The following is a 19,775-nucleotide window of genomic DNA, read 5'->3' on the forward strand; positions in this document are numbered from 1 at the left end:
ACATCAGATGTGGCAGAAATGATGACCAGACCCAAGGTTCTGGAAGAAGACACGGAGGTCCAGGCCTATGGGGCAGCCAGCGCGGCCGGTGCGATACCTGTGGGTGGTGATCAGTCCGACTCATTTAAGCCAGCGTCCCGTTCCCCACTCCACCCCCCACGCACCCCGCGACTGTCCTGTGGTGGCCCGTGAGTCGCCCGGGTGCCTCCTCCTCCTCCGGCTGCTCCCGCCTAACCCGGGGAAAGTTGCAGTGGCTAACTCTCGGCTTTAGAGGGGTGGTGTGGCGGGTGGCGCGGGACGCACCTGCGTGGGGGCGCGGGGCGGGGCGGGCGCGCACCTCGATGGGGCGGGGCGGCCGTGCTCCCGCCTTCCTCCCGCCCTCCGGCGGCCGCGAATTAGCCACCTGGGAGCCCGCGCCCCGCGGCCTTGCCGCCACACTTTCCTGGGAGCGGCGGCCACGGCGGCACCATGAAGAAGTCATATTCAGGTGGGCGCCGCGCCCGGTGTGGGGAGGGTCGGCGTCGGGGACCTGCGCGTGTCACCTGAGCGCTGGTGGCCGGAGTGGACGAGGCCACCCAGGAACCAAGTCGGTCCGGTGACTCAAACCTCGCGGGACGTTGTACTCCCTGGACAGTCTATAGTCCCGGGCTGGATTGCCCCTCCCCCAGATGGTGATTGTGGGGCGCTCCACGCGTGAGCTCTGTTCTCCACGCACTTGGCTTTCCCCTATGCTCAGACCCCCGGGGCCGCCAGGGCCTGGAGGAGGCCGCTGTGCAAGTCCTTGCCCTCTGCACCGCCGGAGTTTCTTCTGATCTTGCCCTTTCGCTGTCCCTCGCAGAGCTGTCTCATTCTAGAGTGCGAGGGGCTGCTCTGGGGGCGTCCCCCTCGCCCTGTCAGTGGAATGTTTGACTTATTGGTGGCACTTGAGGCACCTGGCTGCGTTCCGGGTGTGTAGGTGGGGTGGGGCTGGATGGAGGGGTCTGGACCAGGCCCCAGCACCTCTTTTTGGCGGTTAATCCTATTAGTCATTTGCCCAGTGGGGCACAGGAAGGTCTCCAAAGGGGGCCACCTAGGAGGTTTGGGCCAGTTATTTGGATCTTAGGATGTCTTGAGTGTTCTAGCATGGCTAACTTCACTCTAACAGGTAGTGGTGTGTGTGTGTGTGGGGGGGTGCAGGGCTCTCGCTACTCTCTTACTTCATGCTTCCATTTCACAGACAGCCCAGCCAAGGCCGCGAGAGCCGGTTAAGGCAACCCTGATCTCCACTCTTCCTTGTGACCCAGGCTGGATCCTTTGTCCGCCTCCTCTAGCCTCACAAACCTTCTCTTCACGTTCCTTTCCTAATCTATTTGGACAGGAAGCGGTCTGCCAAGAACCTGTGAGTTCATCTAAGATAAGAGCTGTGAATCAGGAGACTGAGTTAGAGTTGAAGAGGTCATTTGGGCCATCCCCCTGCCTTGAGGTCATGTTCTGTTTCCTCCTGCTTTCCATATTCAAGAACCAAAATGTCTTGACTTCATCTTAAAGAGGGTCATTTAGCTTGCCCTAAAAAATAGCCTTCTGGCCCAGTAGCTCCCTGTGGTTCTTAGCTGTTAACTTGACTGCTTGGCCCCCAGTCACTGGCTTCTTTCAGGAAAACTTGTTGATGGGATGGTGGGGGAGGTGGGGGCTTCCAGGTGGTGTGTGCTCTGGTTTGGCACTGGGCCCCTCTCCCTCCCCAGCATGCTCCAGATGCTTGGAATGGTTGTGGGCATTGGGGCCCTTTCCTGGGCTCTTTGGCTGGCCTGGGGATGGCCGATGCCTGTGCTTTCCCTACTGGTGGGTCTGGACACTGAGGTACCCAGGTCCTCCCAGCTCACAGGTGCCTGGCTTACTGCACAAACCCCAGAAAGCCACCCCCTAAGTCTGAATGGGGAGTCTAAAGCCTGGAGTTTCTGGGGATGGTGTGAAGGCCAGTACTTGCCCCAGCATCTCTCCTATGCCTACCCAACCTTGACCAGGTACATTCTTGCAAAAATATGAAACTTTCTGTGATAGGCGTGTGGAAGTCCAGCTTCCAGCCCCTAGAAAAGCAAGCTCTCTGTTTCCTTCTGTTTACCTAAAGGGGTAGGGCCCCTGGAGGATGGGCAGAGGGAGGGTCTGGACCATATCCAGTTTGTTCCCTGCCTGGCGGGGTGCCAAGGGGTGCTTGGGTCACTCTGCTGCAGTTGGGTGGTAGGAGTTCAGCCCACACCGGTGTCCTCCAGCTCTCCCGGAGCCAGCCTTGTTCTGAGTAGGGTCTCTTGCCAAAGTCAGATTGACTCTTAAGAGCCATCCCCACCAGAAACTCCGGCAAAGTAGCAAAGAATGTTAAAAATCTCCCCAGCACCTGAAAGTCCAAGGGCAACCAGTAAAGTTTGGGTCTTTCCCATAGACGGAGTGGGATTATCACTTCTAGACCTGTTTATGAAACACACGGACTGGCTGCCACACTGTGGTCAGGGAACATCCGTGAGCATTCCTGGGCTGCTCGAGAGGGGAGATGAGAAGCCTGTCTGGAGTGAGCCCATGGCTTTACCTACAGCTACCAAATATGCCTTGTGTAGTGGGTGCCCATAATCAGGCACAGTATCAGGACAGGCTCTTAGCTTGCAGAAGCTTGCCTTGTCACTGGGGAGGCAAGATCTGGGTAAGATAGCAGCTCACTGCTAACCCTGTCTCCTCTGAAGTAGCCCAGGGCACCTGGGAGGAAGGGGTGGGGCTTTTGGGTTGACCTCTAGGAATAAGGGGTCTGATGCAGTGGAGAATAAAAAGGATTTTCCCAGGTGGGGGATGTGCAGGGCATTTAGGGGACCCTCTGCCATCCCTTTTAGAGCCCCAGCCCTTCCTGAACACATCCATCTTCCCTTTTGTTTCAGCGGCAAGCTGTAGCAGTGTGGTCCAATGGTTAAGGTGGGAACTTGAAACTGTGAGGCTCTTGGGATTAAGTCCCTGGTGCTGCGGGGACCGGAATACTTCATCTCACGTGTCTCATTGTTCAACAGGGACAAAGCTTGGTTGTGACCATGGTTTTCTACAGGAACAGGTTCAGAAGTACTTGTTCTAACTCTCCAACTGCTACCCAAGTATGATTTCCCTAGGCCATTAGGAGGGACCAGGAGGCCGTGTGTTACCCCGTGCAGGGGGACCTAAGGCTCCTCTCTACTCGCATGGTTTGGAGGCCCCTCTGCGCTGAAGCCAGCTGCAGGCCACATCTTGTTCTCTGGGGTCCTGAACTTAGCTCCTCACAACCTGTGAGTCTCCTGGAATTCCCCTTCAGTGCCCTTGGCTTGCTTGGAAGTCTTCGGTGGCAGAGGCTGGGGGACTCATCTGTGAGCCACCAGACTGGCCAAGTGGATCTCTGTGTGCACTTTGGTGTTGTCGTGGGACTCCCGTGGCTTTCAGGAGACTCTCAAAGCAGGTGGCTGGCTTTGCCAGCTCTATACTGTGCAGGGATTCAGTCCTAGGAGGTCCACAGGGATGAGGGTTCATCCCTGCCCAGCGCTCTGGGGGGCTTTGGAAGGGCAGAGGATGTACCTTCTGAGGTCCCTTCTGAGTAAGCTACCCACATGTTGGCAAGCGTGGGAATGGGTGACTTTCTGCTTCTTCCACATCTTAGTGTCGACTCCGGCCACCCCTTGTCTCCTTACGGTCATGCTGTTTGCTCCGCTGCATCCAAGGGGCCTGGGGCTGTGTCCCATACTAGCCTAGCTCCTGAGGTCCCTAGTCCCAGGAGAGCTGACTGAGCACAAGTCAGGAGCCAGCTCTTCCCAGACCACTGGGGAGGTGGGAAGGCAAGTTCAGGCACGGTCGGCCATCTACCCTGCCTGCCCCTGCTTCCTCCTCTCTCCAGCTTTCCACTCTGTGGAGAGGACAGTGCAATGTGCTGAATGCAGTATTTGATAACCCACTTTCTACCCGAAACCTGTGGGACCTGCTTAAACCAGGATGGCCGCAGAGAGGACAAAGGGTTGCCACTTAGGAGCAGCTGGCTTAGCTCGAAGGCGGACTGACCGTCCACGCGGAAGTGCTCAGATGGGTGTCTGTCGGGAGCCATGGAAGGCCCATCCTGCACTTGAATGCTCAGCTGCTCTCCTCAGGTTGGCCTGTCCATCACGTGCATGGAACCTGGGGGCAGCCGGTTCTGCATGTTTGTCCATGGGCAGTGTTGTGTGGGCTCTACAATTTGCTAAAGATGTTTTTGATAAGAAAGATCTAGCTCAGACCAGCCCAGGGCCAGGCCCCAAGGCACATGCTGAGTGGATCTCTAGGGATGTCAGGGGCTCCAGAGAGACACCCCAGGCTCAAGGAGTGTGAATGCTTAGGTAGGGAGAGAAGGGACTCTCGCCTTTCTTAGACTTGTTTGTTGGGGCTGTTACCTTGGAAACAGCCCAGCTCTTGTCTGCTGCAGGGATTTATGGGGGAAGTATCAGGACCAGTGCCTGGTGAAGCCCCCTGGGGCTTGTGCAAAGACAGCTCTGCTGTTCTGAGGGATTCCTAGAGAGGCGGCAGTGTCCTGACAGGAACTGCCACAGGTCATGTGATCCCAGAGTGCCAATTAAAAGAAATCTGCCTTGCTGGGTATAAGATGGCTGACACTGTAGTATCAGACACAGGGAGTCATGTGGCAGCCAGGCTCATAGGGCGTCCAGTGTCTGTGGCAGCATCAAAGCCAGCCGAGGCAGGTGGGCTGGTCTCCTCTGATGGGATAGCTTCGTTCTGGCTCCAGGAACTTTAGTTAGCCTTGCCAGAATAGCCCTGCTGAGCTGCGAGGGGCCCCTGTCTCCCCAAAGTTCCTGACAGTTTTCTGTGTGTTCTGAGCCATTCATTCCAGAGTGTCTGCTGGGGGCTGCTCAGCCCAGGCTCCATTCTGCCTGCTCCCTGGCGGCGCTCAGCAACGGCACTGGAGAGACGGAGGGTTGAGGGGCACTATGCTCCCAGCCCAGTTTCTTGGTCTTATCTCTCTAATCCTGCCCTGGGCCCCGTCCCCTTGCAGCCCTGGTGAAGATGACACCAAGTCACTCCAACCAGACTGGGTGGCGGCCCCAGGAGCCTTGCTCGTCTGTGGCCTCTTGGCAGATCGGCAACAACCAAGCTTTGTTCAGGGACTGATCTGACCTGGTTCGCTGAAGCCTGACTTGGCAGCCCAGAGACCTCAGGACAGGAAACGGGAGCAAGGAAAGCCAATCCCAGCTTCGGGTCACAGGGTGGCCCTTGGACCCAGACCTTCCCTGGCAGGGTCCCAAGACACCAGTCAAACCCTGACCTTCAGTATCATTTGGAACGCTGGGAGAGGGGAGGAGAAGGACTCTCTGGAGCTGAGGTTTGCCGCAGCAACCCACCTGACCCTGACTTAAGGATCCTGCGGAGAGGACTAGTGGGTGTGCCAGCCTTCCCCGTGCCAGATTCGGCTGCAGTCTGCCACAGTGGTCTCCCCGTCACTCCACCTAGGCCTCCACTGACGCCGAGACCATCCATGCTCACACTCCAATGCCCCCAGCCCTACATCTCAAGCAAAGGGTGGGCCACCACAGCAGACGACGCCCTCTGGGTCCTCGCCAGGACAGGCATGTTGGGGCAGCCGCTGACTCGGGGCAGTGGCAACTGTGCCCAGGTTTGAACTGAGTTCCAGGTGAGCGTGGTTACCAGGAAGGGCTGGGCACGGGTGAGCTGGCGGGCTGCCCAGGCCTTGTGCTGAGATCAGTGGGCCCTGTATCCTGGGGCCTCTTTTCTCAACCCTCTTTGTGAGAGGATCAGATCCCAGCAGGGGGATAAGGCTACTGTAACCCAAGCTGCTTGGAAGTGGGTTATAGCCACTGCTTGTCACCTTCCAGCATGCTGGGGACTTGGCCAGTCGGCATAGAGGAGACTGGGGGAGCCATTTGTAAAACTCACCAATAATTTTATATCTTTGGCTCGTATTTGTAGTGGGAGCTAGGCAAAGCTATAACTGAGGGGTTCTGGGTCAGATGGCCACTGCAAGGCGCCCGCGGGCCTGGGAGGAAGGAATGGTGGCTTCTTGCCGGCACTGGCATCGTACCGCCTCCCAGCTTTCCAAGGTGTGGCAAAACCTCAGCTATGTTGGGTGAGTCACTCTGGATGGCAGAGCTTCCTGGTGGCTCTGGGTCAGCCTTGACTGCTGGACCCGACATTACCTTTATTTGATTTCGCTTTTTCCCGGAAATGCTTTCTGAGATAGACTATGTTGTCTGTTTATTTTTATGTGTTTGCTTTATTTCGCTGTTGTTGCCCGTGGGCGATTTTTGCACAGTGGACTTCTCTGTGAACAAGGCGAACAGGAAATTGAACGGGACACTTAAAACCCTAAGGGTTGTAACACTTTTATGCGGCTCTTTCTGCTTGTTCCCACACGTGTGAAATGCATCATTCAGTTATCCAAGGTGTAGCCCATGCTTTCACGGCTGCATATTCCTGTCGCTGGGCTCCTTCCACAGGCATCCAGACACCCGCGTGGCGCAAGGCCAGCACTAACGGCTCTTTAGAATAGACACCCATGTCTGCCACACTGGTCCCCCTCCACGGTGATGTGTGACCCTTGGAAGGTGCGGAGTTGAGCCACACCCATGTTTACGGCACCCATCCCATGCTTCTAGCTGTCGTCGGGGCTGGCTTCACTGCCGTTTGCTTCCCTGAACTCATCCTCTTCCCTCGGCCTTCTGCATGCTGGGATTTCAGTTGTGAGTCCCCTGGTAGGCTCTGTCGTCTGCAGCTGTCCCTGAACGCCTTCTTTCTTCTTTTGCTCGTCTTCTTCCTTCTGTTTAACTTTTTGTTTTGTTTGTTTGAGACAGGGCCTCCTATAGCCCAACTTTCACATAGCCTTGAACTCCTGATCTTTTTGACTCCACCTGCTGAATGCTGGGATTACAGGGGTGGGCCACTCCTCCGCACTCTAGAGTTTGTTTTCTCCGAGTGAATTGTTGTGCCCATTTGCCTCTGGGGTGCCCTTCACTTTTTGCATGTATGTCCATTTCTTCAGGTAGTTAAATGGTGACTCACAAGTGGAGGGTGCTTGTTTGTTCCAGGCCACCCAGACTGGAAATAACCACACAGAAGCTATATTATTTGCAATACTGTTTGGCCAATAGCTTAAGCATATTTCTAGCTAGCTCTTACATCTTAAATTAACCCATTTCTATTATTTTATATTTTACCATGAGGCTCGTGGTTTACTGGCAAGGTTCTAGCACATCTGTCTCCTGCGGAGGCTACATGGCGTCTCCCTGACTCCGCCTACTCTCTTGCTTTATCTCTTCCAGCCTGACTGTATTCTGCTCTGTCATAGGCCCATTCACTAATGACAATAACACATTTGCCATTCCTGTGACTGTCTCCAAAGCGATCCCAGTGCGGCATTTCATTAAGAGGTATAATGGATAGAGTTCCCCTGCACTGTCTGTCACCTGCTGCCGAACAACTTCTACTGTCTTGATTCCCTGCTAGGACTGGCACATGAGGCTGGGTACAGTGTGGCCTCTCCATCCCTGTCACCTCATTCGTCCCTGTGGGCCGTTTATTCCTTTGACCAACCTGAGCCCAGGCATGGAGATGGATTGACGGCTGTGCCACTTGGCAAGAGTCATCTGCTGGCTGGTTACTTTGCAGTGATTTCTTCTGGAAACTTCATTTCCTCAGGCCAGTTAGTAATGGCTTTCTGGCCTTTCCTGCCATTAACATTTGGTTCCTCTGGCCTTGGTCTCCCTGCCGTTTTCCTGGTCGGTCCTTCCAGGGCCTCTCTACATGCGGTCCTCTATCTCCTCCTCTCTGCGGGGACCCATGCATGTAATCCAGTGACCCCGAGATGAAGTGACACCGCGTGTTAACTGCCTTCCTGTTGCTGCGACAACATGCCCAGTGAAAGCCATGTAGGAAGGGCAGGGCTGATTTTGGCTCACAGCCTGGGGGTCCAGCCCATCGTAGCAGGATGGGGCGGCTGGTCACACTCTATCCACAGCCAGGGGCCAGCGAGAGATGAATGCTGACTCTCAGCTCGCTTGCTCCTTTTTTTGCAGTAGAACTCCAGCCCTTGGGACTGTGCGGCCCATATTCAGGGTGGATCTTCGTTCCTCAGTTAAACAACGCTGACGTAAACACGTAGACACGGGCAGGGCAGAGAGGTGTGTCTCCCGGGTGAGTCCAAGTCCAATCAACTATTAACGACTCACACTGTCTTTGGTGACTTGGGGGCACTAAGCCAGTGTGTCCCCACACACTTGGGCAGCCACACGTGGCTCTCCTGTGGTATGACCGGCAGTGTCTGATTGCTGGTAAATCTCCTCGCTATTCAGGGTTTTTTTCCTGTGTCCATTGTCCTTCCCAGTGGTCCCTTGTCAGTTGGCTGTGGCTCTTGGGTGTGTGCACTGATCTTCAGGAGGGGTTTTGCAATGAAAGGTTTAATTCTGTGTGTGTGTATGTGCGTGTGCGCGTGTGCACAGACGAGAGAGAGAGAGAGAGAGAGAGAGAGAGAGAGAGAGAGAGAGAATAAAAACTGTCCTCCTGAATGCTTGGGATTAAAGGCGTGCACCACTACACTTGGCTTTTATTTATTTTTTGTAATTTCCTTTTAGTGTGTTTAGATTCAATCTATAAGTTCTTTTCCTCTAGAGAACCCTAATACAAGGTGCTCTTTTTCCAAAGATTTTAAAATTTATTCTTAATTTTGACTTTTTAAGATAGGGTTTCTCTTTGTATCCCTGGCTGTCCTGAAACTCTATAGCAGTCTGGCCTTGAACTCAGAGATTTGCATCCCTCTGCCCTCCTGAGTGTTGGGTTTAAAGCCACGTGCCACCACCGCCTGACTTTATTATTTTTCATTATGTGTATTTATATCTGTCTCTCTGTGCATTAGTACACATAAGTGTTGATACCAACAGAGACGGGGGGAGCCAGATCCCCCCAGTTAGAGTTACAGGTGGTTGTGAGTCACCATCCAGTGTGGGTCTGGGACCTGCACTTGGGTCCTCGGTGAGAGCAGCAAGCCCTCGTAAGCACTGAGACATCTCTGAGGCTGGCCAGTGAGCCCCAAGGACCCTCCTGTTTCTGCCTCCCTGGTACTAGGATTCAACGTATGCTGCTGTCCAAACCCAGGTGCTCATACTTGTGTGTCAATAAGTTGACCAACTAACTGGGCTGTCTCCCCTGCAGCCCCTGGAATGCTTTTCAGGAAATAAAATCCAAATTGTGTGCTTAAACATTATTTTTTTTCTTTTAGATGTATCTGTTTTGTTTTATGTTCATGAGGGTTTTGTATGCATTGCATGAGTGCCTGGTGCTCTCAGTGGTCAGAGGAGCCCTGGATTCCCTGGAACTATAGTTGTAGGTGGTTGTGAGCCGCTATGTCTCTGCAGGGAACTGAACCCAGGTCCTCTGTAAGAACAGCCAGTGCTCTTCTTAACCACTGAGCTGACTCTCCAGCTCTCTTAAACAGTTCTTAAAAGGCAGGATTTATGAGGGCTGGGGTTCATGAAGGTCAGTGCCTGAGCCCCCGCCCTCAGTTCCCTCGTCAGCACACGGTAGCAACAGATATGCTGGGACAATTTCTAGTTTGCGATTCTGCTCACTTGTTTCGCCTTGAGCCCGAGGCCCACTCTGGTTGGTTTGGAATTCTGAGCCGACCTCTTGCCTCTGCCTGCTGAGAGCAGGGATCACCTGCAGTTTAGACTGTGCCTTTGAAACAGCTATTAAGTATCGGAAGTATCACAGAATCTAGAAGAGTATCATTTAGCCTGTCACCTCTCCAAAGTAACATTTTTGTGACTTTCTTTTGGCTCTGCTTCTTCACCAAGACCTGTGTTTCCTTTTCTGTGGAGAGAAGAGAAAGTTAGTCTTTCTGAGTGGCCACATCTCTTTCCTTTTCTTCCTCTTCCCCTTCCTACTTCTCCTTCCCCTCCTCTTACAGCCCCCCCCCCTTATCTTTTCAGTGGGGGTTTGAGACAGACTCTTACTTTATAGTCCAGGCTGGACTGGAATTTAAGATTGTGTCCTAAGGGCCAGGTTTAAGGTTTGCGCCACCATGTCAGATGGAAGTTTTTATTTATTTCGTTGGCTGAGATTCCAATAGAAGGAGAGAAGGGGATGACGGGGGTGCATGTATGTGTGTGTTCCTGCCTGTGGGAGTGGATGTCCTTGTGACTGGAGGCCACAAACCGACCTTGAGAAGGGTTCCTCAGTTGCTCTCTACCTTGCTTTTGAGGCAGAGTCTCTCATTGACCTGGAATTCACCCATTAATCTAGACTGGCTGGCCAGTGCGTCCCAGGATCCTCCTGTCTCCACCTCCTCAGTTCTGGGATTACAACTGCACACCAGCTGAGTATGGATGCCGGGATGTGGGAGCAGGGGATCTGAACTCGGGTCCTTGTGTTTGTGCAGTGAGAGCCCTGTTCCAGCTGAGTCATCTCTCCAGGCCTGGGGGTGCAGTTTGTGGAGACTCAGTAGTGGGTGCAGTTTTTCTGCGCTGCCCTGGCAGTGTGATTCCAGTCAAGAGCCAGCAGCGTGAGAGAACAAACGTGTGTCATCATCAGATCCGTCCCCCCGCTTTTGTGATCAGAACTCCATCTCTGACTCAGGCTGCAGGAGAACAGAACCCTCTGTGTGTGTAGTTCCTCCCCTGGCGGTTGGGATGGCTTCTCCAAGATGGCTCGCTCCTGGCTCTCAGCATTTCAAATCCTGCCCCTCCCTACCGCCTGCGGGGTTCTGGCGCCGAGAGCTGCAGAATACCATGGTGTCTATGATTTTGGATTATGTTCTGGAGGTGAAACTGGATCCGGAAGTGGAGAGAGAATTCTTGGGCTCCATTTCTGCCTCGGGATGCTGAGCCGTAACCGAGCTACACATGGAAACAACCGGGTATGCCATAAACACCAGTGCCAAGTGGAATAGCTTTCTATTCCACTAACTGAGCGGCTCCTGCAGGAGTCCCCAGACCACTGCTTCCATTCAGAGCTCCACGGGAAAGTTCTGACACTAGATTCCAGGGCTCACCCTCAGCTATAGGGGACTTGAGCAAAAGGAACTTCTGCAGTAGGAGCCAAAGCCACCAAGGGGGCAGAACCTGTTGCTGGGAACACCTTTCGAGGCAGAGAAGGGGGAAAACTTCCTGGCTGTCTTTTGTACTCAACACCTCCTAGGCTCTCTCTGGTTGAACCCAGCTTAAACCCAGCAGATCTGAGGGCCCTGTCCCCATTGTCTGTAAGACATCAGCTTGGTCACACCAAAGAGTGCCTGGAGGGTCCAAGAAGGGTGATTCTAGGAGACCAGGACAGGGCGTATGGAGAAAAGCTGTGTCCTCCTGCTCCCGTACACCTGTCCCCCAACATTGCTTTGTGGTGTTTGAGAAGCAGGATGGCACTGTTTCTGGCGTCAGCCACTTCACCCCGCTCGCTCTCCCACCGTGTCCTCGCTTTACCGCCGCGTTCTAGCTCTCCCTTTGCTCTAAGTGGGAAAGTCAGGCTGCAAGGTTAGTGTCCTCTCCGTTGTCCTCGTAAGTCTCAGTCACTGCTCTGCCGCTGAGACACCATGGCCACGGCAACGCTCATAAAGGAAAGCATCTAACTGGGGTCTTGGTTACAGTTTCGGAGGGTGAGTCCGTTGTCATTATGGTGGGGAACATGGCCGCACACGGCAGACATGGTGCTGGGGAAGGGGCTGAAAGCCTTACATCCTAATCCACAGGCAGCAGGCAGAGACACTGGGTCTGGCCTGGGCTTTTGAAACCTCGATGCTCACCTTCAGTGATGCAGCTCCTCCGACAAGCCACACCTTCTAATCCTTCCCAAACAGTTCACCAACTGGGGACAAGGCATTCAAACATATGAGCGTGTGGGGGCCATCTTCATCCAAACTGCTACACCGGGCTCTCCCCCAAGTTCCACAGTGAAGTCTTAACCCTCAGTGGGACTATCTGGATATGCAGCCCCCAATGGGAGGTGATTGAGTCCATAGAACTAGCATCCTTATGAGAGGGGGAGGAGACACCAGAGTCCGCATCAGGTGTGTCAAAAGGACCACAGGAAAGCAAGGTGATGAAGAGACTCCACAGGAAACCAGTTCCAGCTGTATGCTGGTCTTATACGTTTGTTCTCCTAAATTGTGGGGGAATTGGAGTTCTGTTACCCTCAACCCCCGGTCTGGGCGTTCTGACACACTTGAGCACCTGAGATGGGGTCTGAATAGGATATGGTCATGTTGTGAAATGCCAGCATGCCAGGCCTTTTTCCTGTGTAGTCCAGACTGGCCTTGGGTTCATGGGGATCCTCTATCCTCAGCCTTCAGACTGTGAGGGGACCACAGACATGAGTCACCTTGCCCAGCTTAACGTCAAGGAACAGTGAGGTCATCCTTAGTCCATCTTGTATTTGGGTGATTTGCATTTTGCATTAATAAACTGTTGCATTTACTACAACTTGATAGTAGCAGCGATCCTTCCCCATGACTGAGTTCTCGCATATGCTTGCTGGAGCCTAGAACTGGAAGGTCACTGTCATGAGACAGTGGCTGCCCAGTGGACTAGAACGTGTATAATTCTTCAGGGATGAGAGGAACTCACAGACTCCAGGGGAGCTTGCTCCACAGTCACTGCGGGTGCTTTGAAGTGGGCCTCGATGACAGGGAGAAAGATGTCACTGCCCCACCCCAGAGGAGGGGTTCTTGCCTGGGGTGTGACTAAACCTCAGGGGATCTGGATGCCCTGGAGGGCTGCTGGTCACAGGACTCAGGAGCTGGCTGGACTCACCTGATGCTGGATTTTCCTGTCAGCCGTCTGTCATTCTGTCTGTCTGTCTGTTTCCAGTCTTGCTTCTACATCACTCGAGCCCGTGCTGGCTTTGGGGACTTCTGGTCCCTGCTGGTGACTATCTCTTGTATTCCAGTGGTCTTCTGGGAACAGGGCCTCCTGAGAGGGCTTACCGTGCTGACGTCTGTAGTTCTTGGTGGCCGATCATTGCGCGGTCACTAAGGCTCCAGAGAAGCAGGACCTGAACAACTCAGCACTAACACGCGGACTCCATTGCTTCACCTCCCTCCTTGGTAATGTCTGCCTGAGGGCCACTAAAGGCCAGCCGTCGCCAAGCCAAGCATGAAGAAGCGGTCTTTCTGCTCATCTGTCAGCTACTAACCTGCCGCATCCTCAGATGGGTTAAGTTTGAATTCTTGAGGATTGATCCAGGGCCACGGCTCAGTCAGTAAAGCGTTTGCCACAGAAACATGAGGACCTGGGTTTGTCACCAGCAACACATAGAAAAGTGCCGTGGTGACCTGTGCCTGCCATTCTGGTGCTGGGGAGGTCGAGACAAGTGAGCCCCTGGGCTCACTGGCTAGACAGCCTAACCAAACTGGGAAGCCCCTAGTTTGGGTGAGAGATCCTGTCTGTCTCAGAAAACAAGGTGGATGGCTGCCTAGGAGTGAGGTGGTCCTCTGGCCCCCACATGTGCACACGTGAAGGACTGATGTTTAGTCTAAGAATGCCCCCCCAAACACTTGGAATATACTTACACCTGAGAAGTGGTTTGCCTCACAGCTGAGATTCAAGTTCAGTGAGGTAGCATGTATTTTACACAACAACCTCACCTGGGAGAGCAGCGGGAATCCAGATGCCCACTGGGTACTGACTTGTGTGATGGGTGTGACCACCTCACAGCTGGAACGCCCGCCTCCTGGAACACACTGGACTCCTGTTCCTCATCTGTGAGATAGATACCCTTGCTGGCTTGACAGTGAGTGAGGTTCCTTGTATACTCATCTCCTTGCGTGGTGCCTGGGGCAGCACTGATGCTTGGTGTCTTCACCCAGCCGCATCCTGTTGATATGGAAACCATGCCTCCAAATGCCAAAACACACACACACATACACACACAACACAAATCCACACAGTAAGAGCCACGGATTCTCTTTGATTTTTAAAAACTTTATTTAATTTTATGAGTTCTCTCTGCAAGTACACCTGCATGCCAGAAGAGGGCATCGGATCCCATTGTAGATGGTCGTAAGCCACCCTCTGGGTGCTGGGAATTGAACTCAGGATTTCTGGAAGAGCAGCCAGGGCTCTTAACTGCTGAGCCATCTCTCCAGCCCCAACTACAGATTCTTAAAGATGTAACACTGCCTCTGGTGGTGGGGTCTGGTCTTGCAGCTGGGCCCTCATGGTAAGCGCTAACCCCCACAGACCAAGGGCACTTACTTCTTTTTGGTTGGCATTTTGTAGTGGATGAGTGGTTTGCCTCTCATGGCCTGCCAGACAAGAAGCAGGCCCTCCCCTCTATAGAGGAAATAGATAAAGGGCCGGGATCTCCTGGACTAAAGACCGAGGCCTCTGGTGAGACAGTGTTTGATCTGTGCCCTCGCTGTCCCCAGCCCTTACTTTTGTGGAGGAAGAAGCCGTAGTTTGAGTCGTCTTGCTACAGAACAAGGTCCTCCAAACAAAACAACTACCGCCGTCACCAGATCGGCTGTGTCTGCTTCCAGGAGGGTCTGTTGACTGTTGACTGATCTTTCCTCACAGAACAGACTGGGAAGGTCACTGGACCTTCACCAGAAATTCCAGCTGCCCCTCCCAGCCACTTTTATGAAAGTCTGTGCTAAATCATGTGGCCTTTTGGTGGGGCAGCGCCAGGGTGTACAGGCTGAGGGAGGCTGACAAGGCTCAGAGCCATCCTCTGTGCTGGGCAGAGACTTTCCAGTGTGGTTGCTTTGACCAATAAACCCACTGGTTTATCCTGGCGGGGGTGGGGGGGAACTTAGGCTTGTCATTGGGCTTAGGAGGAGGAGATTGTCTTATGTCTCCCCAGATATGGTGGTTTGAATGATAAACGTCCCCCATGATCTCCAACATTTGAACATCAGCCAGCAGCGCTGTTTGGCGAGGTCATGGGGAGGGGCAGCCTTGCTGGAGGAAGTGTGTCATGGGGGCGGGAGGCAGATTCAGAGAGCAGAAGACATCATGGTACTTCATGTACTGCTCTGCCTCTTCCTTATGGTTGGAATATGGCTTCTCGGCTTCCACCGTGGCCTCCATGCCTGCCGCTTGCCATCACGCCTCCCCGTCATTCTGGACTCTCATTCCTCTGAAACTGGAAGCCAACACAAGTGCCCTCTTCCTTAAGTTGCTTCCGGCGACTTATCATGAGAACAGAAAAATAGCTAATACCTCAGGGAAGGAATTCTCACAGATTCACAGCCAGAGGGTGGGCAGAAGCCCCAGGCTGGCAGAGAGGCTCTTTAGGGTCTCTCAGCCCCAAAGCTTCATAGTGCGCTACTTATGCCCAGCTTCAGAGGCCAAGGGCACATGCCGGGGAAGGGGGGCATGGACGGACGGAGAGTAGCTCCTCAGCTCCATCTCTGCTGAAGACAAGCCCTGAGTAGTTACTGGTGACATCCCTAGAATCTACTCCAGGCCCACCTGCAGCCCTTGATACTGGTCGGGCTTCTCACACCTGCTAGCAAACAAGCCGCTGACCTAGGTGTGAGCTGGAGCCCCCATTCCAGGTCCCAAGGGGAAGGGGCTACCTGGGATGAGGTCTACTGGGACCCACCTGCCCCTTCTCCAAAGGATTTTCATCTGTTGTGAGAAAAAAACTTCAGCTGGGTCTAGTGACTCATACCTGTAATTCTAAAGCTTAAGAGACTAAGGCAGGAGGATTGTCATGAATTTTAGTGCCCATGTGAGTGAGTTCCAGGTCCATCTGGGCTATGGAGGGAGATTCTGTCTCAAAAAAACAAAAGACAAAACTGGGGTATGGTAGAGCACACCTTAAAGCCCAGCACTCGGGAAGCAGAGGCAGGCAAAGCTCTGAGTTCAAGGCCAGGCCGGTCTACACAGGGTCAGCCAAGGGGACACAGAGAAACCCTGTCTCCAAAAATAAACAAACAAAATGAAATCCCATTATTTTATGTAGACAGTCTTGTGTCCATGTTTGGAACTGATGTGTGCCCACAGTGAGTCTGTATGGTGATTGACAGTTCGAATCCCAGAGCTCATATAAAGCCAGGCATGGTAGTGCATGATCCCAGGAGAACCTCTGGGAGTTCACAGGCCAGCTCGCCTGATGTACACAGTGGGCAAGAGAAAGGGACCTGTCTCAAACATCGGGGAGGGTGAGGACAGACACTCGAGGCTGGCCTCCGACCTTCACACGTGTGCCATGGCTGGAGAGCACACTCACTCTCACACACGGACACAAGCGTGTACACATTGTGTAAATAAATAAAGTAGTGAATACATGAATTAAAAGTCCCTCCCCTCTCTTCATTTACCCCAGCTCATAAGCATGGGGAGAACTCCTCAGACGGTGGGGCACAGATTTGGAGGATACCGTCACGCACACGCACACGCACACACACACACGCACATGCACACACACAAATTGTGCATGTGTAGCTGGTGGCAGTTCTGCAAGGGAAATGTGTCCTAGGGCCACCTCGGCCTCTTGGGACAGGGTGCCTTCCTCGTCTATGGTGTTATCTTTTGAGTTTTCCTGATTTAGATGGTGACCCGTGACCGTCCCTGGTCAAGCGCTCCACTGCCTTCGGGTGCATCTCCTTGGAAACGTGTTTTAATCTTCTGACCTTGATGGTAGATTTTACCTTGAGTTACTGGCATCCAGCATGGGGCTCCCTGGATATGTTTTCCTTAGATCTAGGACCTGGCCACCCTCTTTTGGTATGCTGAGCCTGGGGGCCAGGAGGAGCTCACTGGCCTGAGTTGGCAGGGTGTCGAGAAGAATTCCCAGGGACATTTCTCCGGATAGCAACACCTGGGCTATAGCATGAGGGGGTTCTCAGTGAGAACTCAGATCTTATCAATGTCATCAGCACAAGAAAGCCAAGCTTTGTTAACACCTAATTATGTATCTGTAGGTCTAGGCTGGCACAGTAGGCTGTGCATTATAACAGTACTACGGAGGAACTATTAGAATAACTAACAATAGTGACATCATTTATTGACCAGTTATTTGGTGCCGGGCGTTATGCTATGTGCTCATAATGTATAATGTCATTTAGGGTTTTCTTATTTTTCTTTCTCTTTTTTGAGACAGGGTTTCACTGTGTAGCCCTTGCTATTCTGGAATTCGCTCTATAGACCAGGCTGGCTTTGAATTCACAGAGATCTATCTGTCTGTCTCTGTCTCTCAGTGCTGGGATTAAGGATGTATGCCACCACACCCAACATTTAAGCTTTATGTTTTAAATATTTAAATTTTTAACAGCATCAAATTCACACACACGCACACACACGTGATGCTGTGGATTGGACTCTTGCTTGTCCATGCTAACCCCTCTACCACTAAACCAGATCCCATCCTCAAATGTACCTGTGAATGGCCCCATGTGGTTTTTCATACATTCATATCTTAGCAAATGTCCAAGTCGTGGTAAATATTTTTGCTTTTGCAAACACATACCATTCCTATATAAACAGAATCCTTTCTCCTAGTACTTAGTACTGCACTGTGTGTGTGTGTGTGTGTGAGTGACAGACATGATTGTGTAGGTGTGCACATGTGTATGTAAAGGCCAGAGGCCCGCATCAGATGGCTTTCTTGATGGTGTTCATATATATATGATATATATTTTTAAGATTTATCTTATGTACTTATCTTTATGTATCTGTTTGCATGTGTGCTTGTGCACATGAGTGCAGGTGCTCTCAGAGGCCAGAAGAGGGCGCTCAATCCCCCTAGAGCTGCAGTTATGACCGGTTAGTTGTGGATCACCTGATAAGGTGCTAGGAACCAAACCGAAACCCTCACAGGACCAGTATGCATTTTAACCACTGAACTATCTCTCTAATCTCTCCATATTTTTGAAGATAGCATCTCTCGCTGAATGTGAATCTCATTGACACAGCTGTACTGTATGGTCGTTGAGCCCCCAATATTCTCTCCAGTGCTGGGGTAGCATATGCAATACACCTGGTTCTTATCTGGGTGCTGGGGATCTGAACTCGGGACCTCGTGCTTGCATGGTAGGCACCTTAGCGAAAGAGCATCCCCTCAGCTTGTTTGTTTGTTTTTGAGACAGGATCTCACTGTGTGGCCCTGGCTACACTGCGCAGATTCAGCTCTGCCTGCGTCTGCACCACTGTGCCCTGCATTCTGTCTTGCTTTTCTGAGACAAAGTATCTCACTGGCTTGCAGCTCACTGATTTGCTGAGGCTGCCTGGTCAGGGAGCCCCAGAGTCAATTTCTGTCTATGTTGGTTATGTTCTGTTACATGAGCTTTTTCACGTGGGTTTTGGGATCAAATTCAGGTCTTTATGCTCATGTGAAGCAGTTTATAGATTGAGCTATTTCTCCAGTTCTTCTTGTCTGTAAACCTTAATGGCCCCAGAGAAGAGTCTAGTGGTGCCCCCTTTTGACCTGGAAGCTGTTAGTGTATGAAGTCACTGTACCTGGGAGGTCTGATCTGCAGCCAGGCCTCATTCTCGGAGAACTCCAGTCACTTGCTCTGGGCTCACTCCAGATGGCAGGTTTCATGTGTCGCTGCTCCTTCTGAATCTTCTTCATTTTAAAGTCACATAAAAATAACTCAATTCTCTGCTGGATCGTAGTCCTTGGCTGCCTTTGACACTGGCCTGTGGGAAAAGGGCCAAGCCAGAGCCATTCCTGGTCTGGGGTTCCTTCCAGGACCATGCCTAGGCCTGGGATGCAGGAGACCCTCAGCCTCTCCTGGTCGGCAGGCTCCTTTGTGGCTTCTCTGGCAGGGTCGCCTAGCAGGGATGCCCATTTTAGGAAGTCAGAAAAACAAACAGCATAAAGAAAATAAAAACTTTGCCCCAGAAACCCAAAAACATGCTGTTTTCCCAGTTAGGTTTGGGGAGAAGGGATCACATGCCCCGGGTTGCTTAACTCACTCAGATCCTCTTGTATTTCTGTCTGAAGTCAGAGGGCAGGTAGTCGGTGTGGGTGTTGAGCTGGCCCAGAGGAAGGACAGGGCACCCTCTGTCCCCAGCATCCCCTGCAGAACTGTCTCATCCGGAAGCGACTCAGGCCACAGGAATGTCCAATGCCGCCCTTTTTGGCTGACTATTCCTTACCCCAGTTTCTATCTTGGGGACTCAGTGGCTGTTCACCAGTGCTAGGTGGTCCTGGACCTACATGGTGCCTCCTAGAGTTTCTTCACTGACTCCATGGGGGTGGGAAAAGGTGGTGTTGATGGCATTCATCCACAGACGCGGTGTCGCTCATCCGGTGTGGATGGGCTGTTGAGTGTACCACACTTTAGTACACTCAGAAGAGGATTCTGTTTCCACTTCTCCTTTGCGTCCCTGGGCACCTCACCTAAATCACAGTCCTAGTCCGGAAGGTGTGCCAGTTCCAGGGACCGGTTCTAAGTTTCCTTACAAACCCCATCTACCTGTTCATTCATCCGCCTACCTGTCCATCCGTCCCATCTATCTGCTCACATATTTAACCATCCACCCATTCACCTACAAGTCCATCTGCTTATCCGTCTATTCCCCCCCCGCCCCCGCCATCCATCTTCCTAACCATACATCCTTTTCCTGGGGGACTGGCCAGGAATTACAGACTAGGTGAGTGGTTGAACGGATGGATAGATGGATAGATGGGTGGACGGTTGAGTGGTGTAAGAATGTAGGAGTTTAAAGAGAAACTGTCCCCTTTGACTAACAGCCAGGATGTGTATCAGATGGCTGAGGGCACAGAGAAGTGCCTAGGTCTAACCTAGGTGACCATCTTGCTGTTCGGGATGGGCAGGATAGCCTCTCTGGCCTAGGTTGGCATGC

General features: G+C 52.6%; 1 protein-coding gene across 1 annotated transcript in view; it reads left to right on the forward strand.

Annotated features, from left to right (window-relative positions):
- Positions 1–424: 424 nt before the first annotated feature.
- Septin9 (septin 9) overlaps positions 425–19,775 on the forward strand; it is a 160,741-nt gene continuing 141,390 nt past the window's right edge. Inside the window, exon 1 of the mRNA XM_057773856.1 lies at positions 425–487. Within this exon, the coding sequence (XP_057629839.1) occupies positions 469–487 (19 nt within the window). The 5' untranslated portion in view covers positions 425–468. The remainder of the gene's footprint in view (positions 488–19,775) is intronic.

The sequence above is a fragment of the Chionomys nivalis genome, chromosome 7 (genome assembly GCF_950005125.1).
Source record: "Chionomys nivalis chromosome 7, mChiNiv1.1, whole genome shotgun sequence".
NCBI lineage: Eukaryota > Metazoa > Chordata > Mammalia > Rodentia > Cricetidae > Chionomys > Chionomys nivalis.